Source organism: Echinococcus granulosus, assembly GCF_000524195.1.
Source record: "Echinococcus granulosus chromosome Unknown EG_S00080, whole genome shotgun sequence".
Classification (NCBI taxonomy): Eukaryota; Metazoa; Platyhelminthes; class Cestoda; order Cyclophyllidea; family Taeniidae; genus Echinococcus; species Echinococcus granulosus.
The window spans coordinates 168,042-194,090 of record NW_020170460.1 but is presented as its reverse complement, the minus strand read 5'-3'; the positions used below and the strand labels follow the sequence as shown (position 1 = coordinate 194,090).

Here is a 26,049-nt window from a genome sequence, read left to right as displayed (position 1 = left end):
AAAAAATGAATTTTCTCGCTCAACTGAAAAGTGAAAGCAACTGTGCGTTGGTGGAATGAAATAATTTCATTCGGCACTGAGGCACCGACAAGCAGTTGGAAGTAGTTCATCCACCTAATGCACCGACTACAGACATGACCCGACCCTCCTCCTGCAAACCCGTTTGACACTGTTGGAAGTGTTTTATTGGATGAGGGCATTTCAAAACTGGATTTCAGTGACAAAAAATGTGTGGAGACCGGGGAGTGCTCCCATACAAAAGTAGCCATGAAATTATCTCCTGTGTTCTGAGAGCCACTTTGGTGAGGATTAAGTGGGATTATTTAAACTAACTACAATTTTTTCCGGTTATTTGCATAAGTTAGATTGTCCCCAAAACGTACTTTTCCTAATAAGATTAAAAAGCCTAAAAGGCAAAAACAATGACAATGGGAAAAAAAAACAACTGATTAAAGAACAAGCGGCGCTACATTCCCCTGACACATCCACTTAGTCAATGCACAAGTCGCAGACGTTGGACAATAACTAGTCTCGAAACCGAGATCTTACCCATCGTGACTATACTCTGATGCACACAGTCAACGCCGAAGCAGCTCAAAAGTGAATACATCTACAGAAAGTACAAAATGACCACACAAGATCATGACTATGCATACAGTCCTCTGCAGGACCTAAAATTCAGAACTTGGAAGACTGTAGGATGAGATTTAGACGTGGAAAATGGCAGAGCAATGCGAAATTACGACTGGTTTGAAGGTCGTCAATCGTGTAAGGAGTGAAACACGATGCATTGGCCGAAATCGATTTGGGAATTGCGGTAGAAGTAATTAAGCAATATAAGGATCTGGATGAGGTAGTACCATCAAAATGACTATTCTTTGACAAAACTGAAAGCACGAATAAAAGGGAATTGTAAGCCGAGAACTGCTCAATCCACAAGTTGTAAACATTAGGCAACAACTAGACTTGAAGCTGATGTACACAATCTACTCTCCAGCGCTATGGTGTAGCAGCTCAAAAGTGAATATTTCTACAGAAAGTACAAAGTGGTCATACACAAGCATGTCCATGCATACATCCTTTTACGTCCCCTGAAGATTAAAAAAAAACATCAAAACAGTAGGATATGAGATCGAGACGTAGAAGGTGGTAAAGCAAAGCCGAACTCCGATTGGTTTGGAGGTCACCATTCGTATAAGGAATGGCATCGAACACCCTCACCAATGGTGACTTAAGGAATGCGGTAGAATTGATTAACCAATAAGAGGGTCTGGATTAGCCAGTACTATCAGAGAAACCATTTCATGATAAAAAATGAAGCACGAACACAAGAGAATTGTAAGGCAAACTTTTGGTGATCGGAGTGAGCGGCACCGCAAGAGATATCAACCCATGCGAAATTTGTGACGACTAGGTAGGAGTGCTTTGAGGCCACGCATTTTGAGAAGCACACATGACCTTGTTAACACTTCACATTTTACAAATAAGATAATTCCCCAAAAAAGACGGAAAGGTAGACAGGTGAATTGCTCAGATAACTTCTTCAAGATTAAACCGTATGGTTGTATATCAAGGCAATGCCTCCCCCAACAATAAAAACGTAAAATTCACTAAATCTCTTCAAGGTAGATACGTCTCTTTTCATTATACTGACACCAGGGTCGTCATTACGAATACCGGATTATGAAGACATCTCGTGACAAATGTTTCAAGTAAGACAGGCCTTAGTGCCTGCCTACAATTTTTCATTTGTCACGTGAGATGATCCCACAGCATTAAAAAAGGCGCTCGAACCAATCCTAAAAGGTAAATTTGGTTGTGTTGCGCCCCTCAGTGCCTTTCTTAATGCACCACTCCCTCTCTGGCCTTGAATTCACGTAGTCAAGATATTAGGGAATATAATGTGAATTGGCAATCAGTGGCATAAGTGACGCACATGATTGCTTCACTTATGACCAGTTACAAATTGACGTGAAGAGGTCTCAATTGAGCCATTCCATTGATATAAGGGTTTCATTCGAGAATGTTGGATACAAAAATAATTGTATAATCGTACCGACATCATTATATGGTTTATTCTCTTGAAAAATGAACAAACCTCATAAAGTATTGTAGATTCAGCAGGTAGAATTATTCATTGTTCAGCAGTAAGTCCTCTCCCTCTGATATTAAATGGGATATGAAAAAAACCCTCCCGATACGAGCTACCCCATCTCATATTTCATGACCCGAATGTGTCATGTCCTGGCAGTAAGCTATCATCAGTGACAAACGCTCTGTGTGCTGTCAAATTATAAATTACCTAACTATCTAACCATTTAACTGCTACTAGCTTCCAAACAAAAGCATCTTAGACTCATTTCATTGTTTTGACGAGGGCAAGAAAATCGAGACGTGTGATATAATGTTGGCAACTCACAACAATGCCCAGGGCCATGGTGGTCTTTTTGCCTAGGCGTCGAAGCAGCACTTGGGCAAGAGGCACGAGAAGGATGGTGAAACCGAGGAGGCACAAGATACCCGGAATGAGGTAGTTGCTCATGTGCAAGGAGTGCGTGATGAAAAGTGCGATGTTGCCTTGCAGGAACTGCCAATGCAGAATAAGAGAATGAGAATTAAACAATTAAATAGAATACATTTGGAAAAGCGATTTGGCACTTTTTAAAGCATTTTGATAAAGCTGGAACGATGAAGCAGAGGAGTGGTTGTGCCTTTGTGAGGGACGGTCAAGATAAACAGTGGACAACTTCTCTAGGAAGAAAAGTAATAACGTGCCACTACCACATGCTCACTGAGGGTACTAACAGTCCAGATACACTCCGTGGATAGTCGAATTTAGACACTGTTGGTCAGAAGGGCAGGTAACAGTGGTGCTTTATGTTCGTAACAGAGTCTCCTGATCAAGTCTTTTGCGAACGAGCGAAAGAGTGAACGGACCTGTGCACACAGGACCTCCACCACAGCAATAGGATAGCAAAATACGAGCACAGACATTCCAAAGACTGACAGCCAGACGAAGTCCATCAACAAAGCTGCCCATCGCCGTGGTTCCCGGTTCACAGACAGCACTATACGCGGCCGGTGAACAGTGGGAAACCTACCTCATCCTCCACACTCCACTAACCTATAAGAGCTAATTCATTCTATGGGAACGGTGAACGTCATACAATCATTCATGAACATGTGCCACCGGTGATGATGACGATGTGAAGCAGGCTATCCTAGAACGGTTTCTCCACACTGATGAATGTTTCCGTGCGGAAGGTGCTTTCCAGGGATTGGCTAATCACTGGAATGCTTATACACGCAACTGTGGGAGAGAAACAACGAGAAAATAAATGCGACTGCACCTCGTTTAAATGAATTGGCCTCATTTAATTGCGTAAAGGTTCGAGCTTCATTCAAATGCATCTCGTATTTGGAAAACAACGAATACAGTCATGGAGGCTGGCCGTTGAAAGGATAGACTGGCTTCTGTTATCCGCTTAAACTGAAGGCTGGAGGAGAAAGGGGTGAAGTACCAATTGACGGCGTCCAATCATGTCATTTAACAGCTCCTGTCGCTGTCACTCCTCGGGACGGAATGACATGCAAATTATATAAAGATGTTTTACAGGAACTGTTGTAAAAGTGGAAGAACGAATCAGCCTTCGCTTCCGTAGCGGTAGTAACTAAAATTCCTCCTTTTGCAAAGCCACTGTACTAATCATAAATTGAAAACTTCAAAGATGGCAGAATCAATTTGACGGATGCAGAGCACTTCGGATGTTCAGCTGGCCCCATCTGCGACCAACAGATGAAGTAGGAAAACTCAAAAAAGGACTTAAAAAGTCCCCAAAAGAGTTTAGCGTTGGTTATGAACCCCCTTGCCACTTTGATTCATAACAGCCTCAAGTTTGGCTAGGGGCATATGTCCAAGAGGCCACAGATGTTTGTTCGCGTTCTTCGCCTATATGCTAACAAAATTGCAAACAAATGTCATTTTAGTGCAGTTTCTTTAAAAAAAAAGAATAGTCATTAACCGCAGGGTTCCTATTTTAAAGAAACAAGTGGATTCACGCATAGATGTCATTAGCAGAATCAATCTCTTCACTTTTTGATTCGGCAGCCCTTCGTCTAAAACTTTTCAACCACATACAGTGGAAATAAATGAACAAAGTAAGGGATGAAGATGCAACAAAGATCGAGTGGGAATGTGTTTAGCCTTTTTCCAAGCACAGTGGACGAATGAAAAGAGATGCACAGAAGACAAAAAATCGTTAGAGCCTGAATAAGGAGGTAGAAATAGAGAAGTAGTAATTTCACCTGAATGCCAAGAGACAGGAAGAGGAACGCGCCCATGAGGTAGAGGTAGGGTGGGTAGGTGAGGACTTTTCGCACCGCGGTGAAGATACCCACTGGTGTCGTCGCATTACCACCATCCCCGTCACCCGCCCCAACATCGTCGGCAGTTGTGTCGGCAAGGTTGATGCCCGTTTCACGGGTGCCGAAGAAGCAGATGAGCGACGCCACCGTACATATGACGCAGGTCACTGAGGCAGCAAGCATATAGGCCCATGCCTAAAAAAAGTAGAAATAGATAATGATGGAGGTGTAAAAGATCTCCTCCTATAGATGAATCTGTGCGTTAGTGGGTTCAAATGTCAGACTAGAGGAATCTAGCTGATATTCCAGCTTGTTCTAAATTTTTCGAATGGTGGCTCTTGATAATTCTTAATCCAGATTCCAGCTTATCATTGTTAAGTACCTTGATCCCAGCTGAAATTTTCCGTGCGACGAGTAGGTCATTTTTTGATCAAGATATATTGAAGCTGTCAGCCAGAAAGGAGCTTCTCATCCAAGCCATCGTCAAACGTACCGCGATGTGAATGTGTCCGCGCGCCTTGCACAAATTAGTCCCACCAAACACTTCACTTACTCGGCCACTGATGTTCCGAAATGTTGTTCACGTTGTGCTGTTGGTGAGTGTTCCAAGCAGAAGTGAAATCTAATTTCACAATGTACCAAAAGCCTCATATAATCCACTTTTGAAATGGAAATGTTGGTCAGGAAGATGACACTCATAAATGGAGACATGTAACATTAGATGCGAAGAAAACGATAAAGCCGCAAAACAGCTGCAATTACTTCAAGGAACAAAGCGAAATTTCACGGAGAGGATACTTATAATCTCACCGCAGTGCAGATTAACAGAATCACACAGCTAATAATTGATTAATAGCTATGAAACCGATACCGTTGGAGGGACGAGTTAGTTTGAAAGATTTCCACCCTTCATTAACTAGGAAGAGCAATACATACCTTTTTAAGGAAAAAAAGATGTCATCAGCATCTCCATCATTGTCGACATGCTCCCTTTCTTAAAGGGCGCCAAAGCTGTCAACAAGTTTGTCACCCCAGTCTTAGAAGAAAACCAATCACTATGGTGATGAAAATGTTTGCAATTAAAGAAGGTGTTCCCATTTCGAGGCTCTGTAGATATGCACTATGGAAATTGCAATTTCCTTCCGTGCCTCGTTACCAACACTCTAGAAACGTTTATATACTTTGGCAAGGGCTGGACTTCCGTGAAAACCAGGGAAATACACTCACTGTGGTCCAGGTGTCTGCTGTAAGGCCTTTACCGTCCCGGTTCTTCCGGCTGGGGATAGAGACCAGAGGGTGACAAGTATTGACCTCCGTGTCCACAGTCACAAATAAGTAGTTCATAAAACAGTCGAAATGTGTATTTGTTTCAACAAACGTATACTATTCAAAGCCTAGAAAAGCATGCTATTATCATCCGATCTGAGGCATCACGCCACATCTGTTTTACGTTCTAAAATTCAAAAAATCCGTTTGCTATACACGATTTCATGCGATCAGTTAGCATGAAAGAAAGTACGACTGTCACGTACTTGTGCTGTTGGCAGAGAACGTGTTAACACGATTGAACAGAACCCAAAATAGTGACTATCAGAATGTTTTACTTTTAACAGCCTCAAGGTCTTCGATATTAATAATTATGAGTTTAATTAGTCTGATGGAAGCACACATCTTCAAAGGTGACAAGACTTGACGCATCATCCACAACGCTATTCAACGAGGCGAAACCGCCGATTTGAAGGGACGCTAGTGGCAGACTTCCTAACAAGAAAGGCAAACAAGGAACTTTTATGTTGAATTTAATCAACTGACATGGTAATTTACTAAGTCAGAAAAGACCCTAATCATGGAATATGTTAAAAATGTTTTTGTTAACCACCGTTATTCTGAATGCCTCCCAAAGAAACAGGAGAGGAGAATATCACCATTGCGGAGTAGGAGTGGAGGCAGAGATTCCTTGATCAATGACGCGTCAAATGTTGAAAGGGTATGTACTAACTAAAAAAATGTAGTAGATGGTCTTCGAACCATCAGGAGTTCTCTATCAAACATGGGGAAAAAACACAACCTAACAGTAAGCAACTAATAACCCTCTGTGCTCAACTGCTCTTCAACTTGATAGCAGTCTGAAAGTAGTTAGGACAACACCAAAATCCCCCAAACGTTAGGAAATCCAAAAGACGACGCAGTTCCGCCTATTCCTCGTTTTTAAATATGCAGCGACCATGAGGATACTTGTCTCCACCATTCAGCCGCGAACACCACGAGCGAATTTCTTGTGATTTTAAATTCAACAGTAAAAATGAGTATCCATGAAAGTCTGTCAAAATAAAGCTGAGACCTGCGGTACAATGGTTAAAAAACTATGCCACCGTGGCGGAACCACATGCAGTAGTAAGTTGCAACAGTATCCAGCTAGGCTTACTATCAGTCCACGCACAACACTGTTGGGCAGAATGACAGGCAACAGTGGTACTTTATGCACGTAACAGCGTCTCCTGAGAGAGAGCGAACGAATCTGTGCATACAAGACCACCATCACAACAATAAAACAACACCGGACGGGTGCCGCTGTTTCAAAAACTGCCAGCCGTTCGTTATCCAGCGATACACTCCGTCGTCGTGGTGCCCAGTCCAAGGTCCACAGCCACGACAATCAACAGCGAGAGACCTGCCTTCTCCTCCAAACCTTACTGACTCAGCGAAAAACTGTGAAGACACCAAACTACACATGAGATAAATCGTTCTGTGGGAATGGTAAACACCAGGCAATCATTTGCATCCGTGTAAAATTTTTAAAAACTGGCCTGCGATACCCATCGGCGACGATGACGAAGTAAAACAGGCCACTCTGAGCTAGTTTGTTTCAACTGACAAAACTTCCCATGCGGAAGGAGCTTTCCAAAAGGTTAGTTAATCAATGTGATATTTGTATGTACAACTGTGGCAGGAAAGCTATCAAGAAAATAAATGCGACTACCAATAAATAAAAATTCTGCATTCCCATCTTGCAAACGAAGCGCGAGTCCAGATGGACGGGCCATGTGGTAGAGTTATATGCTTATTTACCGATGACTAAAGTCCAATGCGGCAAGGTCTCCACGCTGATTTTCTACGCCAGTTTTAAACTCCTACCATTAGTCCGTGCCTTCGATCTTTCTTACAAAACATAATAATAACGGAGGTACCAGGTTGATGATATTCCTCTGCAAGATGTGGAAGATCCCCACAAGGGTAACCGACTTCCCCCTCTGCAGGTGAGACGCGAATTTTCAACATGAGGTTATAGAAATCAAGGCGAAAAAGTCTGGAAACAGTGCGAAAAATGGCAATTATTACTTAGAAGGATAAACAAAAACTTCTATGCCACAACATGTGATTGTGATCTGAATTAAAATTCGATCGCAATGAAATGCATGAGCACATACACAAGCACACTTCCCTAGATTATGCACGGAAATGTAAACTTTGTACTAGATTCATTAAGCCAAGTCAGACTATTCGCACACCTATCTCATCAACTCGTGGATCTCCTTTACCACCATCAGATAATAAGGCAATCTTGATCCATCAACCAAAGGCGAATGGATAACCAAGGAGACAACTTTGTTGTTTGTCCAACTTTATTGAGGTATTTTAAAAATATCCCATTGATCAAAACCCTTCAAAGGCTAAATAAGGGCCGATACCGTCACTGCGGCACATTGCACTTGAATTACAACCTCGCCTAACCCAAGAGAGTTGCATGAGAACGAGTTTAAGAAAACCTGGTCAATATTAGCAACCACCAATAGCCCTGAAGCTGAATTGGGGAAACCAGTGGTGTGCCTTTATAACTTGAACAAAAGGATCTAAAACGATCTAAACCATATGCTTTTCACGTGATTTAGTGTAGTGAAACTACTAAGATAGTTTTACCTACAAATGAGAGGAATTGAACGATATTAGCAATTGCCACCGATACTGCAGCTCACCTCACGTCGCTTGGCATCAGGGTGGACAAAAGGTTGAGAAATAGCTGTAACTTCGGTGAAGTTGGCAACGGTGGTGCCATTGGTGAAGAGTGAATTCTCACAACTTGAAACAACGCGGTAGGGCGCGATGATGGCACCGAAGACGGCCACTCCGAAGAGAATAGCCAACACTTCCGAGAACATGCCTAATCAAAGTTAGCGAATGTCCGGAATTAGGCCGATAAGTAAAGATATCTGGTGCCTTTCATTGTTTGATGACATGAATAAGTGTTAATGTGATTTAGTCGATTCATCACCATCGTATAATCCATGGAGAAAAAAAGCAAATTGTCTAGTTAGAGTAATGCTGCTGAAGTGAAGAAATAAGTAGCGTGCCCTGTGTCAGAGAGACAATAAAGCTTGGTGTTCTTACTTCAGAGATTGGCAAATAACATTCGTAATGACAGTTCATCTTGTGTAGGAAGAAAACAAATAAAGCACATCCTTACCAAGCCCGAATATAGCTTCACTGAATCCCGACGAACACATTTTTTGAAAGGAGCTCGAAATCCGAAAATTACTACTTTTACTCTTGAGTGGGCTAGTGCCGACACTATCATGCGATGAGGATTCGCATCCCTAATCCATTAGCAAAACGATGGCAGAAGTTGATTAACGGTCAGGCCAATGCAAACTACTGGCTGGAGGTGGAGTTGCGGTATCTTTTATCAGTTCAGTTGTATGATATCGGAGTAAATTTAATTTGACAAAAAACTAGACCAAACAATTTCAATAATCCTAGGACAGTACTCAACCAATCTAGAAACAAGTAAATTAACACAGAAATGAGGTAAGGCGGCCATGTCACAGCTGCATTGGCGGTCGGTCAGACACAGCGACATGGCGTGATTTCGAAGGTGATGGTGAAACATCGCTGATAAACCAATTGCCAAGCCAACGCGACATAAAGCGTCGTGCATTAAGACTAGTTGTACTGGAAGGGTGCCTGATGCACAAATGCACAAAAGTAACTGTTCAACGCATGAGAATCCCTCACAGCTCCGTCACTATCGCACTGTTTTACTAGGCGTGGCTGTACATGACCGGCGCCGCAGCGACCCGCGCCAAATCCGGGGTGGTAACACTAATCCGCTCCGTTGGTGCCGGCAACGTGAACATCAACCTCACCTTTGCCGATTGTATCCGCTGTCATCAATCTGATCATAGGCGGATCTACAGCCGGGGTAATAGGGAAAGTTATCAAACCTGAATTAGTCCTGCGAAAATTCCCGTAGTTTGTTTAAAACTGCAAACAGCTTTTATTATTTTTTGAGGAAAACCCGGTTTTAGCCAACAGTTAAGTGGTGTTTCAGGACGCTCATTTGGAATACCCACCTACTTTAATAGGTAATTATAAAATTGTCCCGGAACGACGTCGTGGAGACACAAAGCAGCCAGAGAAGAATCAGGAAAGTTGAAGTGTACATTTTGGTTAACGGTAGCCCAATGTTTAGTAAGATATGTAAAACCAGTCAGCTTCGTCATTATTATTGCAATGATGAGATCACGAAGAATTTTAAAACTACACGAAACCCGGGGAAACAGGGAAGGTTGGTTGTTCAGCAAATTTCATTGAACTGTTCCACGAGCTAGCCAAAGAAACTGAAACGACAAAATTGTATTAATTTCAACCGACCTTTCAATGGTAGGAAAGACGAAGTTCATCGATGTTAGACTGCTGATCAGATTCAGCCGATTTCACAGAACCTCGAGGTACACGAAATCTCACCTCAACTAAAATTTAGGCAACTTAAAGAAAAAACCGCAATACGACTGCTAATGGGCTAAGGTTTTCAACATTGCAACTATGATTCCACTCACAAACAAAATCAATGATGAAATGGATTTATTTCAAAGTATCTTCGAAGAATCTAAAGCATGAAATACAATAGAGATAGTCCATCTACTTATTTGATCGTCAAATATGTACGATTTTTAGTTCCAGACATAGTAGAGCTCAAAAGTAGATTTTTCTGTAAGTCGGTTAATATGTTAACACCCAAAACTGATCTACGTGAGATGACCTAGTACCGGGTTTTTCACCTGCATAATCACCATGTCACAAACACGATATTTGGATCAAATTCTTCTGAAAATTCGGCCACATCGTCCATTCTGGCTAATAAATTAGCTGTCAAAACCGAAAGACTGGAATACGATCTAGCAATCGGACACAGAAGAGAATAGGAATGCACCAAAAGGCAACGGCTTATCCTCACGAGCGGAAAGGAGAAGGTATGACAATGGGTGCGCCGTTTCAGAGGATACAAATCATGAAGGTAACTTTTCCATCACTCCAAGTCTAAAACAAGGGAAATTTGAGCGGGTACGCAGTAGTCTTACGGTCTGACCCTAGAGAGTAGGGTTTGTACGCACGCGCGTTGCGTGGAAGGGCATGGGCACTCGGCCACGCGCAACAATCACGCAAACATCGCCTCATTCCCACTCGCCCACGCATTCTATTGGTCCTGTCAGGGTCGCGGACACGCCACCACTGCCATGGTAAAGTCAAGCAAGCCTTTCTGGCAACGTGAAGTATAAAATTAGCACTCCCATTTTAGTGGTAAACACGAATCGTGCCATGTGGCCAGTACTAAGTAGGCAATCTACCATTAAGAAAATGTGATTTACAGATTTTCTACAGTAATAAAATCGCAAGTTAAGTGTGATTGTAGGTACATCTAGAAATCGAAAGGAGACTAATCCACTTCATCATGCGAAAAGGCAATAAGAATTAAGGGAACTACTGGAAGTATACTGAGAAGATATTTTGCTAGTAGTTCAAACTGTCCCTAACGCACGGTAATTTTTGACTCAATGTTGGGTCTAAGAGGACACTCGACCGCTACAGTCCAAGTGTTTTACTGGTCGAAGGTGACCCTAGCACCAGCACTATCGTACTGGGCAGTCAGTGTTGCTCAAAAGCTGAAGAAGCGCAGTTGGCGTTAAGCACAGAAGAGCTGAAATTCCCCTAAGCTGATAAAGAACACGTTATATGCCCGTGACGCCGATCTTAGGTAGGAAAATCGGGAAGTTGCACATATGTGAGGCAGGTAACTAGCCTGCTAAATACGCCAATTTACGTAAATTTGTAACGCAGGTATCGGAAATCGCCCAGTGACAAAAAGCGCCCCACGAAAAACATGAGGCCATTTACGCCAAACTTAAACGCCTCCATAGTGCACTAAGTGAAGAGTAGGAGGAAGTAGTACTAAGACGATATTTTCAGAAAATTTAACTATCAGTTCATAAGAAAGTAAAATATTTTGCAACTAAAAAGTTTACACCAAAAATGGACCAGATCAAAAGAAAATAAGTATTCGTTACTACGGAAGGATAAAAGAGTACACTCAGACCACACCCAGACGTCGCCCCGAGAAACGCGTTGATAATAAAATCAGGGTGAAGGCGATCGCATGGGAGCAAAATAGCTCCAGTTGACGAAGCTGAGCAGTATATAAATATAACACACAAATGCATAAATATTTAGCATAGTACCATAACAATGAGAAAGATATCTACTTACGAAACGCGGTTAAGAGATCCCTTTCCTCGGGAACATGGGTAAGCACCATTGTTAGAGAGCTATAGGGGATGTGGAAAGCCTAGAAGTGGAAAATAAGCAACCAGGTTAATATCCTGAAAACGCTACTAGGTAAAAAGAACGTTTAAAATTACTGCAGAGGTGTCATCAACTAGAGCTAAACATACAGACCACCTAGCAACGCACCGTAAGTCCAAATTGAAGTACAACGATGGCGACTAGATAAAAGCAAAGCTTTGCTGGGGCAGGCCAGTGTACTGCGTAAAATAATGCGAAGAAGGAGGCCACGAATACTGGTGTTGAAAACAGGATCCTAGAAAGGTTAATGTGTCACCAATAACAACTCTTAAGACACCTTATAAGTTAAAAATGTAGTTTGTCATATTTACCATGGCCGCTTTTGTCCGAATCTACTTTTCGTTTTTAATACAAGTAAACCCACCAGAGGATCGGTGACAGCATCGGAAATCCGGGCAGCCAAAAGTACTACCGATAGAAAAGACGGAATAAGGTTGACTGTCTCCAAAAGAAATAGTGGAAGGAAAAATGAGATAACATTTTGCATCATTTGCATTGGAAGACCTCCAGAAGCGAATGCCAATTTTCGCCAAAGTGGCATAGGTTTACTTATAGTAGGTTCTCCATCCGATGAGCAAAGAACCGATGTATTCGACGCTGTTACTTCCACTTTAGGTGGATTTGAGTCGAGTTTGGCTGAAGATTCCGACATCAACGCGCACAATTACGGGCTAAACCAAACCTGCCCGACAAGAGACAAACATCAAAACCCCTCGGCAATAAGTGCCAGGTACTTGTGATACGTATAAACAAACTGATTCATTTTTAAATCAAAGAGCCCTTTGACGTCGACATAATTTTATTCTAAGGCATCGAAAGCAAGTTTATTTAAGAGTCCGTTTTTAAGAGACCTGCATGTCATGTCGGCTCTAGAACCGTATTCTTGATTGCAGTTCTTACCCGATTTACTGCAACTCAATTTGCAACCCCCATAGAAGAGCCTTAAAAGGTGGCAGTTTTATGACATTATTGTTTTATGGTCATGAGCACAGTTTTTTAACTCAAAAACAGCAAAAGTCGACTGCACTTGTAAATAAAACGCGTAAAGTTATGAATTGGTATAGAATTAAATTTGGTGGTTCTAGCAGCATGAGAATTTGCATGATATGGAGTGCTATTAGACAATTAACGACTCAAGCATATTAAAAGGGTGCAAATTCCGTATTTAGAATAACACTTAAGAATGTAATGCATTAGAGCTCCTCGAGAGAGTGCTGAGAACGAAGGAAAGCACATTGCTTGGACGTAACATATATTCGACATAAAGTAGTGTTTAAACTATTGGCATGGGGCAGATACCCAGCAAAGGTTATATGGCGGTGAACCGAAGTGATCGCATTACCAAAACCGAATGTTAAACAAACAACCATAGCATTATATGGCACTGCTTTTCTTTTGGGCATCGTCCCCGGCGTTCTTTTTGGTCAATCACAATGTAATTAGTGCTGTAATGAGAAACCCACTGGCCAACTCTCCCTTTATCGAATTCCCACGCATATGAGAAGAAATCTGACCACAAAGTCACTGATCCCTCTTGGCAATTCTACCAAACCTGAGGTTTTGTCCCCTATGGTGATTATATTGGGGAAGTGTAGAAATGAGCCCGGCAACACTCAGGTTCAGAGCTAGTCGTTGATACACTGATCCAAATGCATGGTTACATAACAAAGGATGAGGTCCGACATGGTTTCTTGGGGACATAGTTTAGCTTATATCCGTCCTTGACACTTTTCTCACCTTAATGCAATCCAATCGTATCTATCTGGGGTCTATCCAAATAGTAGGGAAGTGAAGGATGGATCGCAAGTTCACTGCCTTGACACCTTCGGACAGTTGCTGTAGACAGCTCCAAAGCGAACCTTTTTAGATGGCTAACGGATAGTGTCACTTTACTTGTTGTTGGCTCTCCTACAAACCATCGGAATTGAGTAGCTGCTGCAAGCAGACATCAACTTTGGCCCTTCCGTTATCGGTCGTCACGTATTCTCCTATTCGCAGCATATTCACTACTTTAGCTCCACTAAGGTTGCGCGTCCAGCAGCGGAAAATAGAACCGAGTTCCCCTTCTACCGGTACCATTGTAGCAATCCGATACTTCTCCAAAGCCGAAAAAAGGCCCCATGCTCGGATAGAACGTACCGTCGACACAGAATGTATTAAGCTACTGGCATGGCCCAGCGATCCTAAGCGACCCCGTTACCGAAACTGACAGTTGAACAAACAACCAGAAAAATACAACTCGCTATTTTATAACATTCGACAAGGTCGACCGTGTCCCGAGCCGTCCCCAAAGCTACAATACAGTACTTTTGTCCAAAAGGGGTTATGGTGGACGTACATAGGATGTGGGACGCTGCAAACTACCAGAAGGCCATCTCGCAAAAACGGAATGGCAAACAACGGACATCGGAGAGCTTGTGCGGTCGAATACGCATGCTAATAGGAACCCCTCCATCAAATTAGAACCAACTACATCGACCTCACTTATCCCTGGCTTTGTTGAATTCAGTTATATCATTTCCGGGAGGCTAACACGTAGCACCCTCCACCATTCCATCCTGAAATTATCCTCACACATACGGTTGTATTTCGGTATTTTTACCCACAAAAAAGCATTCAAGCACACTTCGACTAAGATTTTATGGTCCCAAATACTCATCAATTCACGTAAGCCTTAATTCCACCTTCTGAACTGCCCGAGAGCTTATCGGTTCCCACGGTTAAATACCAACATAAATGTCATTCATTCTGTCATAAACAAAAAACGTAATCCTCCGACCGAACAGCAAGCATGTTTATCCGTAAGGTGAATTCATTCAAACAAATTTCAATAAAAAGAATCTCACTTATGTATGATTGAGATTCAAAAAACTAAAGAGAAAGGCGCTCATCACCTCCTGTCAATGCTTTGGGCCGCAGACCGGGCTACTGTCCGCCTTATAGGAGCGAAGGTAGGCTGGCATGGAGTTATCGATGACACGCTGAGTGCGCTTCATCGACCGGTTTGCCATGGAGTATTGGGGCAGGTTCGACAGACGCGGGTAGGGGTTCTTGTAGTGCTCCGCTAATTCCACTCGCGACACACCCTCCAGAATATGCGCCTTTGAAAGGAACAATACACCTACTAGTGGTGTTGACGGTAATGTTTATTTACCGAATGCCTTTCTGAATCCTCACCTCAATCTCCTGGGGATCAGAAAGATGGACGTTCTTGCGAAAGAGAGATCGCGCCTCCTGTCGAATATATGCACTTTCCTTGGTGGTCTGACTCGCCTCATGGGTGGCTGAGATCCAGGTCTTGGATAATCGCATGATACGTCGGTAAAGATCGAGCACGCGCGCCCTCTGTTGGCTTGAGGTCATCGCGAAGCTCTCCGCCACCTTCATCGATGCCATATACTACAATATGGTAAACTCTTTTTCAAGAGGAGAGAAAATGATGCAGCCATTTATTAAGGTGGAAAAAGAGGAGGCCGTGTGAAAAAGCTTGGAAATGAAGAGATTATGGTTCACATCAGCAATCGCCACGCCATTATCATTAATGGAAAGGAGCAGGGAGGAAGAATTCATGAAAGGCCCAAGTAGGATGAGAAACCCACCAAAAAGTGTAGTACCGCCACATGGCGCCGACTAAAGCGAAGTATGAGTCTATTAGGGCAAAAAATTTTTTTCAGACAACACGCATCATTACGTCCAAACAATAACGACAGGCTCAATTGCTTGGTGTCTAGACCAAAACCTCATTTTCTACCTTGCAATGGAGCTACTAGAACTAAAAATGGCCATTAACAACAGTTGTTAATGCGAGAAAGAAGTGTTTAAAAGGATCAACTTTTTAGAATCGTGAGAGAACAGTAGCACCAACTTGCAGAGAGAGGTAGCGAGACTACCTGCCGCCGAACGACCGGAGTGGCGCAGGAAGCAGATGAGTGAACAAAGGAGGAGAGTGAATTTGGCAGTCTGGGGGACGGAATCGGGTGAATCACCAGAGATGTTGCGAAACAGGGATGCTAACTTCCCGCCTCTCACACACACACAAGAAGGGTAAGCGATCTTGCCGTGTCTCACCTTTTAAAAAAGGACACTGCGGGTGCGCGTGTGACGGCGTCGCGTAAACACGATATCAATCTCCGTTGTGGCAGCCATGTTGGACCCTCTTTCTACCTAGCACGACATAAGGCCTTCAGTGGATAGCTCGGTCCTGCACTGGTGCACTACGTCCGACGCCTCTCATGAAAGACAGGAATATTCCAATTGATGCTAGACAAAGGACTCGGATCTACGTCGAGAAATTGATTACTAACAACGTTTCTGGTACAGACGGATAAATCGGAAGAGACAACAAAGGAACGATTGAAAAACGTCGATGTTTGAGAATTGCCTCAACCTCAGAAGAAAGTGGAACCATGAGCCGAGCAGCTCAGACCAGAGAACGTGGCGCCATCCGCGTCATTGAGATCTGACATCAAGACGAACTTTTAAAGAACTTCAGTTTCTGCCTTCAAGCAATGCTTCTGAAGAAAAGATCGTTGAAGCAACTAGCCAGTAGGAGATGAGATCGACAAACGCCCTAGAAATCTACGAGGTACACCACTACGGATAAATTGCGAAGCCCCCGTCTGGAACTGGAAGGCATTCCATGATCGTTGGGTCAATCGGCTGTGGATAATCACTGTGACGCTGAAGACACAGGTCAAAGAGAAGATAAGTACGCAGGACAATTATACTTCGATTTCAGTCTCCTGCAATTTCGACTTCACGACGGTAGCACTGAGCGTGGCTTAAACCAACCCTAGCCTCGTAGCTCCTCTGTGGGTCTATAATAACTCCACGGGAAGGCTTTTCCTGTAGCGGTATCTGTCATGCAAGCACGTATCACGGATATCACATGCCTTGTCACCCAATCAGAGGTGCGAGACAGCGGTGACTCCATTCGTCCCGGAATTAGGTTTCCGACATTGCTGTTTACCACCACCATCAATGCCTCAGTTACACTCGGCAGGATGCTCTGACAGAATGGCATTTAAGTCGATCGTTTAATTAAACGGACTCTTCGCTCTCCAACGGGTTTTAACCAGTGTCTCAGTGGTACGGCCTCCTTTTCATGGCAAAACACAACCCTTCTGTGCACGTATTGAGTGGTAAAGGTCTCGAAGCAAATAATCACGCAACATCTTCATGGAGGACTCGAGTACTACAAGACAGTGAAGACATAAATCAACCGACGAGTCGCCATAGCAGCTATCACATCAGATCCGGTGCCCCCTTTTTGGGGGCACGACTTGCCTCTTGCTCTCTGTGTGAATCATCGCGGGTTTCGGGCGGACACTTTCCGTGTGCGCATGCGGGTACGCGATGCGATCCGGGCCACCGATTAGTCGCATCATAATCATCATCCTCATCATGAAGATGTCGGTGATGCAAAAAACCACAAGACCCCAATCACATAAAGCCAGTTCATCTGGGAAGCTTGGACTGAAAGATTTTTGGTGCCAGAAAGCGTAGTTTGTTTGCCTACTCAATAAGTACATTTGGAGCTGGAAGAGTCCAACTATGGAATAACGTCGAGAGAATGGACTAGAACGGAAAATTTCATCGCACCAGTAGGATAGTTCAGGCAGATCAGTGATAATCGTTTACGGCCTCTTTAGATCGGAAACGGCGTCACGCCTTCAAGCTGTGATCATGGCACAATCCGCGCGACACAAAAATCCACAAATACACAAACACGGGTGTACACACATGAACGCGAACTACACATACGTGTGTACCACATACCCACCAGGGAGAGCTACAAACCGCCGTGTCTGTCAGAACAAGGAGAGCAAGTCGCTGGATTTGGAAAATCATAGCAACGCCTAGGGAGGTTCATAAAGTATTCCAAGGAAGTTCCGTCAACCCCGAGGGCCTAAGTTTATGATCGACCCGCATATCTGGAGGCCATTAGATGATCTGTTGCGTAGAAGGGAGGCAATAAAGTGATGGCTTACTGATCAGGTTGGCTGAATGACCCGGAATGGGAAGGGTGGGGGTAGAAATCCCTCGTTTCGAGACCATCGAAAGGAAAGGGGATCAGGAGAGTGGAAGAATCTACGTCGTTTAAAATGGACAATGAGAAAAAAAATGCTTTTAACCATGAAGGCAAACAGTGCAGACATTAACTTAGACCTAGCTAAGTGTACAAGTTAACTTGTAACCGTAAACTTGACACTTGACAACCCACCAATAGTTTGCATAGCCACTGCCAGTGTTAAATGGGTGCAATACCCTAGACTTATTTACCTAAAAGTGTGGCGTGACGTTTTTCACCTGTTTACATGAAAGTGATTATATCCCATCGTTTTGCAATCAAAACAAACAACTAGATGCCGGAATTCCAACAGCCGGGGACAAAGACACTTCTTGATCTCTGAACAGCAGTTGCGTTTGTCGACACGACAACAGGCAAGTGACAGCAAGTTACAACAATAAAACAGCGGTGTAGCAGTAGACGACTTTTACCTGAGACCTTGGTAAAGAGGGTGACAAGACGAACCACCTTTAACCCAACCACTGAAGGCAAGTTGTGGAACCACCGTCCTTATGCCAAGCAGACTTTGGGTTAACCATCGGCTACTAAATATCTCAGAACGGCTCCTCAAGTTAACTTTACACAAAGCGACTGCTTTTTACTCCACTATGGAGTAGTCTTGATTCATTTTTGGTTGTAGCTTTAGTTGGGCAGATTCCCCGCCTCCACGCATCATTTCTCAACTTCAGGGGGAGGTTTGACCTCTCACCTAGTAGATGACGCATCTGTAGTCAAGATGATTAAAATCGCCTGACAAAAGAAGGCCAATTCATCACATAGGCTATGCATTAATTAACAAACCGTTTCACCATATCACAAAACATCTCCATTGGCGGTAGAATGGATCCCATATTAAAAAAATGATAAAACAGGAGTCAGGAATATCAAAGGCTCAACAAAAAACCCTTTGAAAGTAATACCGAACAGGGAACTAAAAATAATAAACCAAAAGGTTTTTAATACTGTTAATAGACCGAAAGAGTAGTATAGCTTCAAATCCACCGTTCAAGCCTATCTACAATTTCATATGCAGTGATGGAATATATACAGATGTTAGAGGCCCTACATGAACGCGTTGGATACTGTTAAAATGCCTGGAAGATAAGCATCAACAACAAGCCGAGAGAAGAGTAGTATCAGTTGTTACTCCTTATTATTGCAAGAATCAGTTAATAATAGCACCGTTAACATCAGCTGTATGTACAAAACAGAAAAGATAGGCACAATAAACATCGACGCGGAAGAAGTGAGGAGACAGTCAGAGGTACAGGTGCATCTCTTCCTTTCTCCCTCTCCCCGTCTCTATCTAGACCTCAGGACTAGTTGAGGATGAGGTAAGACCATTCGGTTGGGATGCGACACTCGGCAGACCAGGAGTAGCCGCGACTGCGGAGGAGTTTGTGGAGGAGGAGGAGCCGGACAAGCAGGGAACTGAGGCGCCCCGGTGTGGTGTCTTTGAGCGGCGATTTAGACCGCTCGCCGCTGCCACCATCCCGAAGCGGTTAGTGATGAGCTGAAGTGAGGTCACCCATTTCTCGTACTCCTCTGAGTTGATCGCTGCCATTCGGTAGGTGGTGTGGTAGTCTAGGCAATGGGAAGTAATGCAAACAATCAGTAAAGGTCCGGCGTTCACCAGTCTCTTCTAGCTGGAACATGTCAACCGCTAGTATCTCCGTTGGAAAGGTAACTATATTGACCTTTCAATAGAAGATCCAAAAATTCGGATTCCAATTAGGTGGTCTAAGAGTACTACATGAGAACTTCTGTACCCGTCTGCTAGTTTAATCCCCTCTGCTTCGTTTCCCTTTGCGTCATCCAAGTCTCTCCAAGACGACCACTCATTCCAGCCTCACTCAAAACAGATAGGTGAGAGTGAATGTCTTATTGTGCGGATACTGAAATAGTAACTATGTTGAAGAAAGTAAGGCAATGAAGAGAGGGGGAAGACCTCAAGATTCGAAAAAGAAGATACCAAACCGTTAAACAGCAAAAACAAGCCGCCGGTGTTACGGCTTTCAGCCCAGTTGTACAGGGCACAATTAAGCCTCTCCATGCATTTAATCTTTCCGCCCTTCTGCAAATCCATAAAACGCGCAAACTCTGGACGCCATAACGATTACAAGCACGGTCTTCAAACGTTCTACTATTTTGGACAATCACACCAAGCCAATGAAATGCTACATAGCAGTGATAGGGAATAGGACACTCACCAGTGGTGATGATCCCCTCCCTATCAGCTTTACGTGTATTGATTGTGCCGCCTCCGCCGCCCAGACTGCCGTTGCTGCCGGCGCTCCCGACAGCGCCACTACTATTGCTGCTGGGGCAAGGACGAGGAAAGAGTTCAAAACAGAACTCCCTTGAACGGTCATTGTTGACGCGTCGGATGCAGACATTTTCCAGTGCTACGATACCCTTTCGCTGAGTGATTCGCTGAAAGCGACACAAACGCAAATACAGTCACAAAGCATTTTCATGGATGAAATTGGGATAAATGGGAAGGAAAAGGTGAAACTAACGTCAGGAGCATTGTAGTAGAAGAGGTACTCCTCCGTCAGGACAAACCAGCGACGCTTCCAAATTTTCACGCGTCCACCTGTGGGGAGAAAATGGATGTAGGAAATAAACGTGACGGTAGGATATGGAAGTGAAACAAGGAAGAAAATGAGGTAATTAAGGCTTGGCGGGTTTCAAATTCTATGGAAAAAAAACAAGTAAATATTGACAATTAACGTCACACATTTAAGTAGAAATGGGAAAATAAACGCTTGGTCATTGAGAAAAGAACGGATAAGTCGTAAAGCCGCAGTTTCCGAAGGCAAAAGCTTCTACGCTGAATTTACTGAATGGTAAAAAGAGGACAGAATCCCTGGGTTAAATGCCCAGTTGTGCCAATGCATAAAAATGACTCTGAATGGAACCAGTTGAGTGAAACAAACACATCTTGATCCGATTCAGATTGATGCACTATCTCAAGTGACCAATGTTGGCAGTAAAACCTGAGGGAAATCAGTAATATGGCAGCGAATGAGGAAAGTTCTTGATACAAGCATTAGCGTAAAAACAAGGAGAAACTGATGGAAGAAGTACAGAATGGACAAGAAGTTACAGGAGATTTACTGTTGAAAGGAGATACGAAATGATATCCGATTTCCAATAAATCAACGTTTTTCTTAGCCACTTCAATCAGGAAGCTGCAAGTGATACAGAATATCAGGAACGAAGACCTGCTTAGAACGGAATAAAGTGAAATCCCAGCAAACTACACGTCCTCACAGCTTCCTATGAAGGAGGGGTGGATGTTTGTCGCTTCACAGTTGATAGCGTCTACCTCCAAATGTGGTGCAACCACCACTCACGGGAGAATGGACACTTCGCGCTTGAGAAACCCCACTTCTGTCCACTTGCCCCTCTCTTGTGGGATCAAATTGTGCGGAGTGAGTCATTTACTTGAGAGATTTCAGTGCGGTCATTAGGTCCTACTTCATCCTACGCCACTGAAATTCACATACAAACCCACATCATCAAGGTTTTAAATTTTTAATCAGGCCTTAAAATCGTGTCCCTCAGACCACACGGAAATTCACGCTGCACTTTACGCAAAGCTAGTAAAGACAAAGGTTGAGACACTTTTTATTCGGTCGGCATAAACCTATTTCCTTCTGGACTATGCAAACCTATTTCTGGTGGTGCTCCGCAGCTTTCCTGATGATGAAAAGTCTTGACATTAGTAGAAACCACACTCTGGTTTTCAAACCGTAGAACAACAATTTTCTCAAATTTTCCTCAAAACTAAATCTCCACGCAGTCCACTGTAGCATGAGAGAAGTGTAGGGAACAAACGACTAGGCGCTCATGTCTCCCACTTTGAAGGTGCTTAAATACTCGTCCAAAAATAATTTACTTGATTAAATGAATTAAGGCATGCTGAACCATCGGTCAAATCTGGTTTCCTCCTAAATGTAGTTACTCTGTTTCTGCAAGGGGACATTCCAAGGTCTTTACCCCATTCCTCTTAACCGTAGTTCCAACCGGCTGGACGCCTGAAGTGCCTCCACCACACCAGTACAACGATTTTAGGACCTGCATTCCACTCACAAGTTTTTTAGATGAAAAAGGAGCATTGTATCCACGTTAAGCACGCATACCGGCGAAGACGAACTTACGTTACGTACAACTAAGGATGTTCCTCTGTCACCAGATGCTTTAGGATATGGCGCCCCTTTTGGAAGGAGCAACCTTGCTTATAGTTTAATGCCAGACACTCGTCCGCTCCCATCCTAAGTGGATCAGATCACCTCATGAACGTTATGTAGCACCGGATGCTGGATTGACGAGCAGAAGCCGTTTGCAATGGAATTTTAAAACATTTTAGAACAACTATGAAGGTGCGTACTAAACAATTATCCATCATCTGGCAACAGTGACAAATGTATTGATGAGGGTCACCGATCCCAACAACGACAGTTTATTACTTCACAAGGAAGCAGAACTCATCCAGCCATCCATCTTCTTTTGCAGAGCAAACCAAATTCCCGACATATTAAGACAGTAAAACACAGCAAGCGATGAACCGAACGTTACAGACTAAAGAAACAAGAAAAGAAAAAAAGAAAAACCATTCTGAGTCCGATTTATTAATGCTGAAGACCGAAATGAAAGCTAACAACAGTAGTGATTACAACTGCTAGCGGCGACTGATTTAAATCGCCCTTCCTCTATTTTGTTTAAATGAATCCCACATTTCCAAAGAAGGAATGAAAAAAACGGCAAACTATGTGTTCCTAGGCGGTTATTAGTTTAAAAGAAGTGATGAAATTTTGTAGCAAATCTATCGCTTAAGGAAGTGGATGACAATTACGGTACTGATGGAAATGAATGGCATTACGTGCACCTCTGTCCACTCCAACACTACCAGTCGCTCAAACATTCTGTTTTTGGATTTGCACGCATTGACAATAAGGAAAGATTAATGAACTCGAAGTCTTGACAAATAGTGTAAGGCAAACTGAATGCAAATGGTGTTATAAAACAAGTGAATCCTTGATCAAGAAAAGCGGTTAATCTGATAATGAATTTCCGCTTTAAAACGATATATACATTTAAGGAAAATTAAGAAACAGCTAACTCTTTGAGAATGTGGCTAATGGAATAAAAGCATCAAGACCAAAGGACTAACCTAGGGAGAATTGGTGTGTAGTTCACAAGACCACGCGTAGGTTATAAGCACACTGCAGCAGTTAAGTTAGGGAACCCACAAAACGAAACCATGCATTTACTTAAAGTCTACGGAAAAAGGAAACAAGGGCATCATGAAGACAAATAGTATCCAAATAGCCATGGAAAGCTGAACGGCATACAGCAGTATTAACGAAATAAGGCGGTACAATCTAGGATTTCCAAAAAGATCCCCTCCTGCACCTGTTAGCCGCAATAAGCAAGATCAAAGGAAGAGAGGAAGGAAGAAGTGATAAAATATTCACGATTGGACAACCGGATCAGCCGATTAAAGTCACTTCAATGCCCACCAAAAATCTCAAAGTCTATTAAAAATTAAATGTGGAAAACAGAAAATAGCCTTTCAAAGTTATCGATAAAAATGCGGGTGAATAGAATCTTTCTTGCGTCCGTGCTACTAACAAAATAAGAACAAGAAACAATGACGACCTACTCTAGTAAGGTGGACAATTTAGTCAAGATAAATAAGACCCTTCCTGGTTTTTTCTTCATTTCAGAATACTCTTTATGTTGGAAATATTCACTAGATAGGTTCCTAACCGAGGGGCAACTGTGATATTAAAGGCCTCATACAAATTATGCCAAAAAACGCTAATAGTGATGATGATCACGCACCATCAGAATAGGACCAAAGTGCAAAAAAATTGAGACGAAGTGCCGCAGAAACGGTGTTACATTACATTCAATGACTAAATGTGTGGTACATAAGTGACTTTAATATATTGTACAAAAGGGCACAAGACTTACCCAGCTTCCATAGCCAGCCACGCATGATGCTGGGTTCGGAGCATTCTTCTGCCAGCTGAATCGGCTTCGATTTGATGCCATGATAGACACTCTAGGGAAAGAAGCGAAATAAACAGGCACACAAAGCAAAAAACAACCGCATAAAAATAAGTCACGGTTTCTAGCCGATCTAGACAGATTTCATTCTTATCCACTTGCATCCCACTATGAAAAGAACACCCCAGGAGTGGATTTTCAGCATCCTACAGGAGGCGAATTTCACACCCGATACACATTTCGCTTTGGCCTCGGTCTGACCCCAACAGCGCTGAAGGGTTTTATTTGTCGCGATTTGTACTTTCAGTTCACATAAACGGTACAAAAAGGTGTACTTGCGTGTGCAGGAACAAGTGGCCTGGGAGAGATGATGCACACAAGAGGGAGCGATATCGCGCACTCACAAAGAAGGCAACTAACTTAGACCACGACATTACCCTGGGAGTGATATCCTCGAGGGCCTTCATAAAACTCTAATGAGACTAAACCTGCTTTATTAGTGTCAACAATATATGTATTATCATGGAAGAAATGTGCATCATAATAGTGTAGTCGGTACAAATCACGCGGATCAATTTAGAAGCCATTAAACAGGATAGCAATCAGCAGTGGTAGTGTGTAAATTCAACAGGGCATAGAGGCAAACGAAATTCAGCTGTATATCAGCTTGTGAGCAAAAAATTAGGCGCAGACACGGTAAGGGGTTTAAATCCTGTAGAGGGTCCGAAGTCAGCCATGGGTTTGTCTGACAGTGACGATTCCGATTGTGATAGTTTCAAGCCTACCACCATGGCAGTCAGCCCTAGAAATATTCGGCACACGGAACATCTGATCAGCACATAACCTGTTGTAAAAATACGATAGGAACGGACCTTTCTAGGGGAGCAGTGAACATACTTGTGGGCGAAAATTTCCAGTCGCGAAAAGTACACGCGCAAGAAGGATCCTAAGACAGATTTCCACATGAAGTCATACTACCGCCTAGCATGCGCATTAAAACTCCACTAGAAGTACACTGAAGGTTGGTATTTCAGAACCGTTGACAAAGCCAACCCAGCCATGCTAGGATGGTTCAAAAGTACTGAAAGATCTCTACTTCGAAGTTGGGCTAGGTACATAAGCGTGGCAGAATTTGGTGTGAGAAAATTGTTTAGTTAAAACAGCTTGTTTGCTTTTCTCTAAAAAATCTAAAGCCCCAACGCACTTAAACGCCTCTTGAAATGAATAGAGCTTAGCCTAATGCAAGAGAACAGATAAAATGACAAGGACTAACTCGAATCATCTCCTCGGAGAGATTGGTCTCTTTGTCAAAATCCAGCATGGTTTGAATGAACGTCTTCTCATCAGCCAGACTGAGATTTTGGCTCTTTGCATTGGTGTTATGAAGGGTAGTGTTTAGGAGAATGGCGGCATAGGCCAGAACGTAAGCGTCCTCTATAATGATTTTTAAAAAGTAAAAAAAAACACGAAAACACTTTACGTTATAATCTTCGTGGGCACCTAACTTACGGGGAGTGTGGAAAGCGCTGGGATTTTGCAGGACATATTGATGAGCAAAGGCGAGGAGAATCTTGTCAATCTTTTGACTCTCGCCGGGTAGTTGGAAACTGAAGAGAAAGTTCCTACAACAAAATAGGAGGAAACCGTAAATAAGAAGGAATATAGCAATGACTCACATGGGAGAACTAATTACCTTAATGCCGGAAGAAAGTCTTGCCCAGCAAATTCATGTAACTTCAGGTACTCCTCCAGAACTTGCATGTTAAATTCCTTTGAGCTAAAAACAAACAAAAGTCCGTTTTGGGCTCACAACAAAGGAAAAAGAGAAGAGATAGTTTACCCACATTTCCCCGAGGTATGAACCTATAGCTGCTTTGGAGAGATTGCGCTTTTCGTCGACGAAAAACCTAGCAACCGCGGCTGGATTACGTTCAATAATATGGTTTTCAAAAAGAAAT

At 43.1% G+C, this 26,049-nt stretch overlaps 3 protein-coding genes across 3 annotated transcripts; all 3 read right to left on the bottom strand. All coding sequences in view use genetic code 11, as the record gives it.

Moving 5' to 3' along the window:
• Window positions 1–1,775: 1,775 nt before the first annotated feature.
• Window positions 1,776–8,522, bottom strand: EGR_07540 (Major facilitator superfamily domain-containing protein 2A; the record flags this gene model as incomplete). The annotated part of the gene is made up of 4 exons (XM_024496789.1): window positions 1,776–1,799; window positions 2,420–2,587; window positions 4,306–4,560; window positions 8,340–8,522. The coding sequence occupies 4 exons, from the start codon at window positions 8,520–8,522 to the stop codon at window positions 1,776–1,778; spliced, it is 630 nt and encodes a 209-aa protein (XP_024348794.1).
• Window positions 8,523–11,896: 3,374 nt separating this feature from the next.
• EGR_07539 (LYR motif-containing protein) lies at window positions 11,897–16,146 on the bottom strand (the record flags this gene model as incomplete). Its single annotated transcript, XM_024496788.1, has 5 exons — window positions 11,897–11,983; window positions 14,922–15,101; window positions 15,178–15,399; window positions 15,862–15,960; window positions 16,084–16,146. 5 exons carry the CDS (start codon window positions 16,144–16,146, stop codon window positions 11,897–11,899), a joined length of 651 nt encoding a protein of 216 aa, XP_024348793.1.
• Window positions 16,147–19,376: 3,230 nt separating this feature from the next.
• On the bottom strand, window positions 19,377–25,852 carry EGR_07538 (Cytohesin-3; the record flags this gene model as incomplete). Its single annotated transcript, XM_024496787.1, has 7 exons — window positions 19,377–19,654; window positions 20,281–20,503; window positions 20,590–20,666; window positions 24,056–24,146; window positions 25,365–25,525; window positions 25,601–25,713; window positions 25,785–25,852. 7 exons carry the CDS (start codon window positions 25,850–25,852, stop codon window positions 19,377–19,379), a joined length of 1,011 nt encoding a protein of 336 aa, XP_024348792.1.
• Window positions 25,853–26,049: the final 197 nt, after the last annotated feature.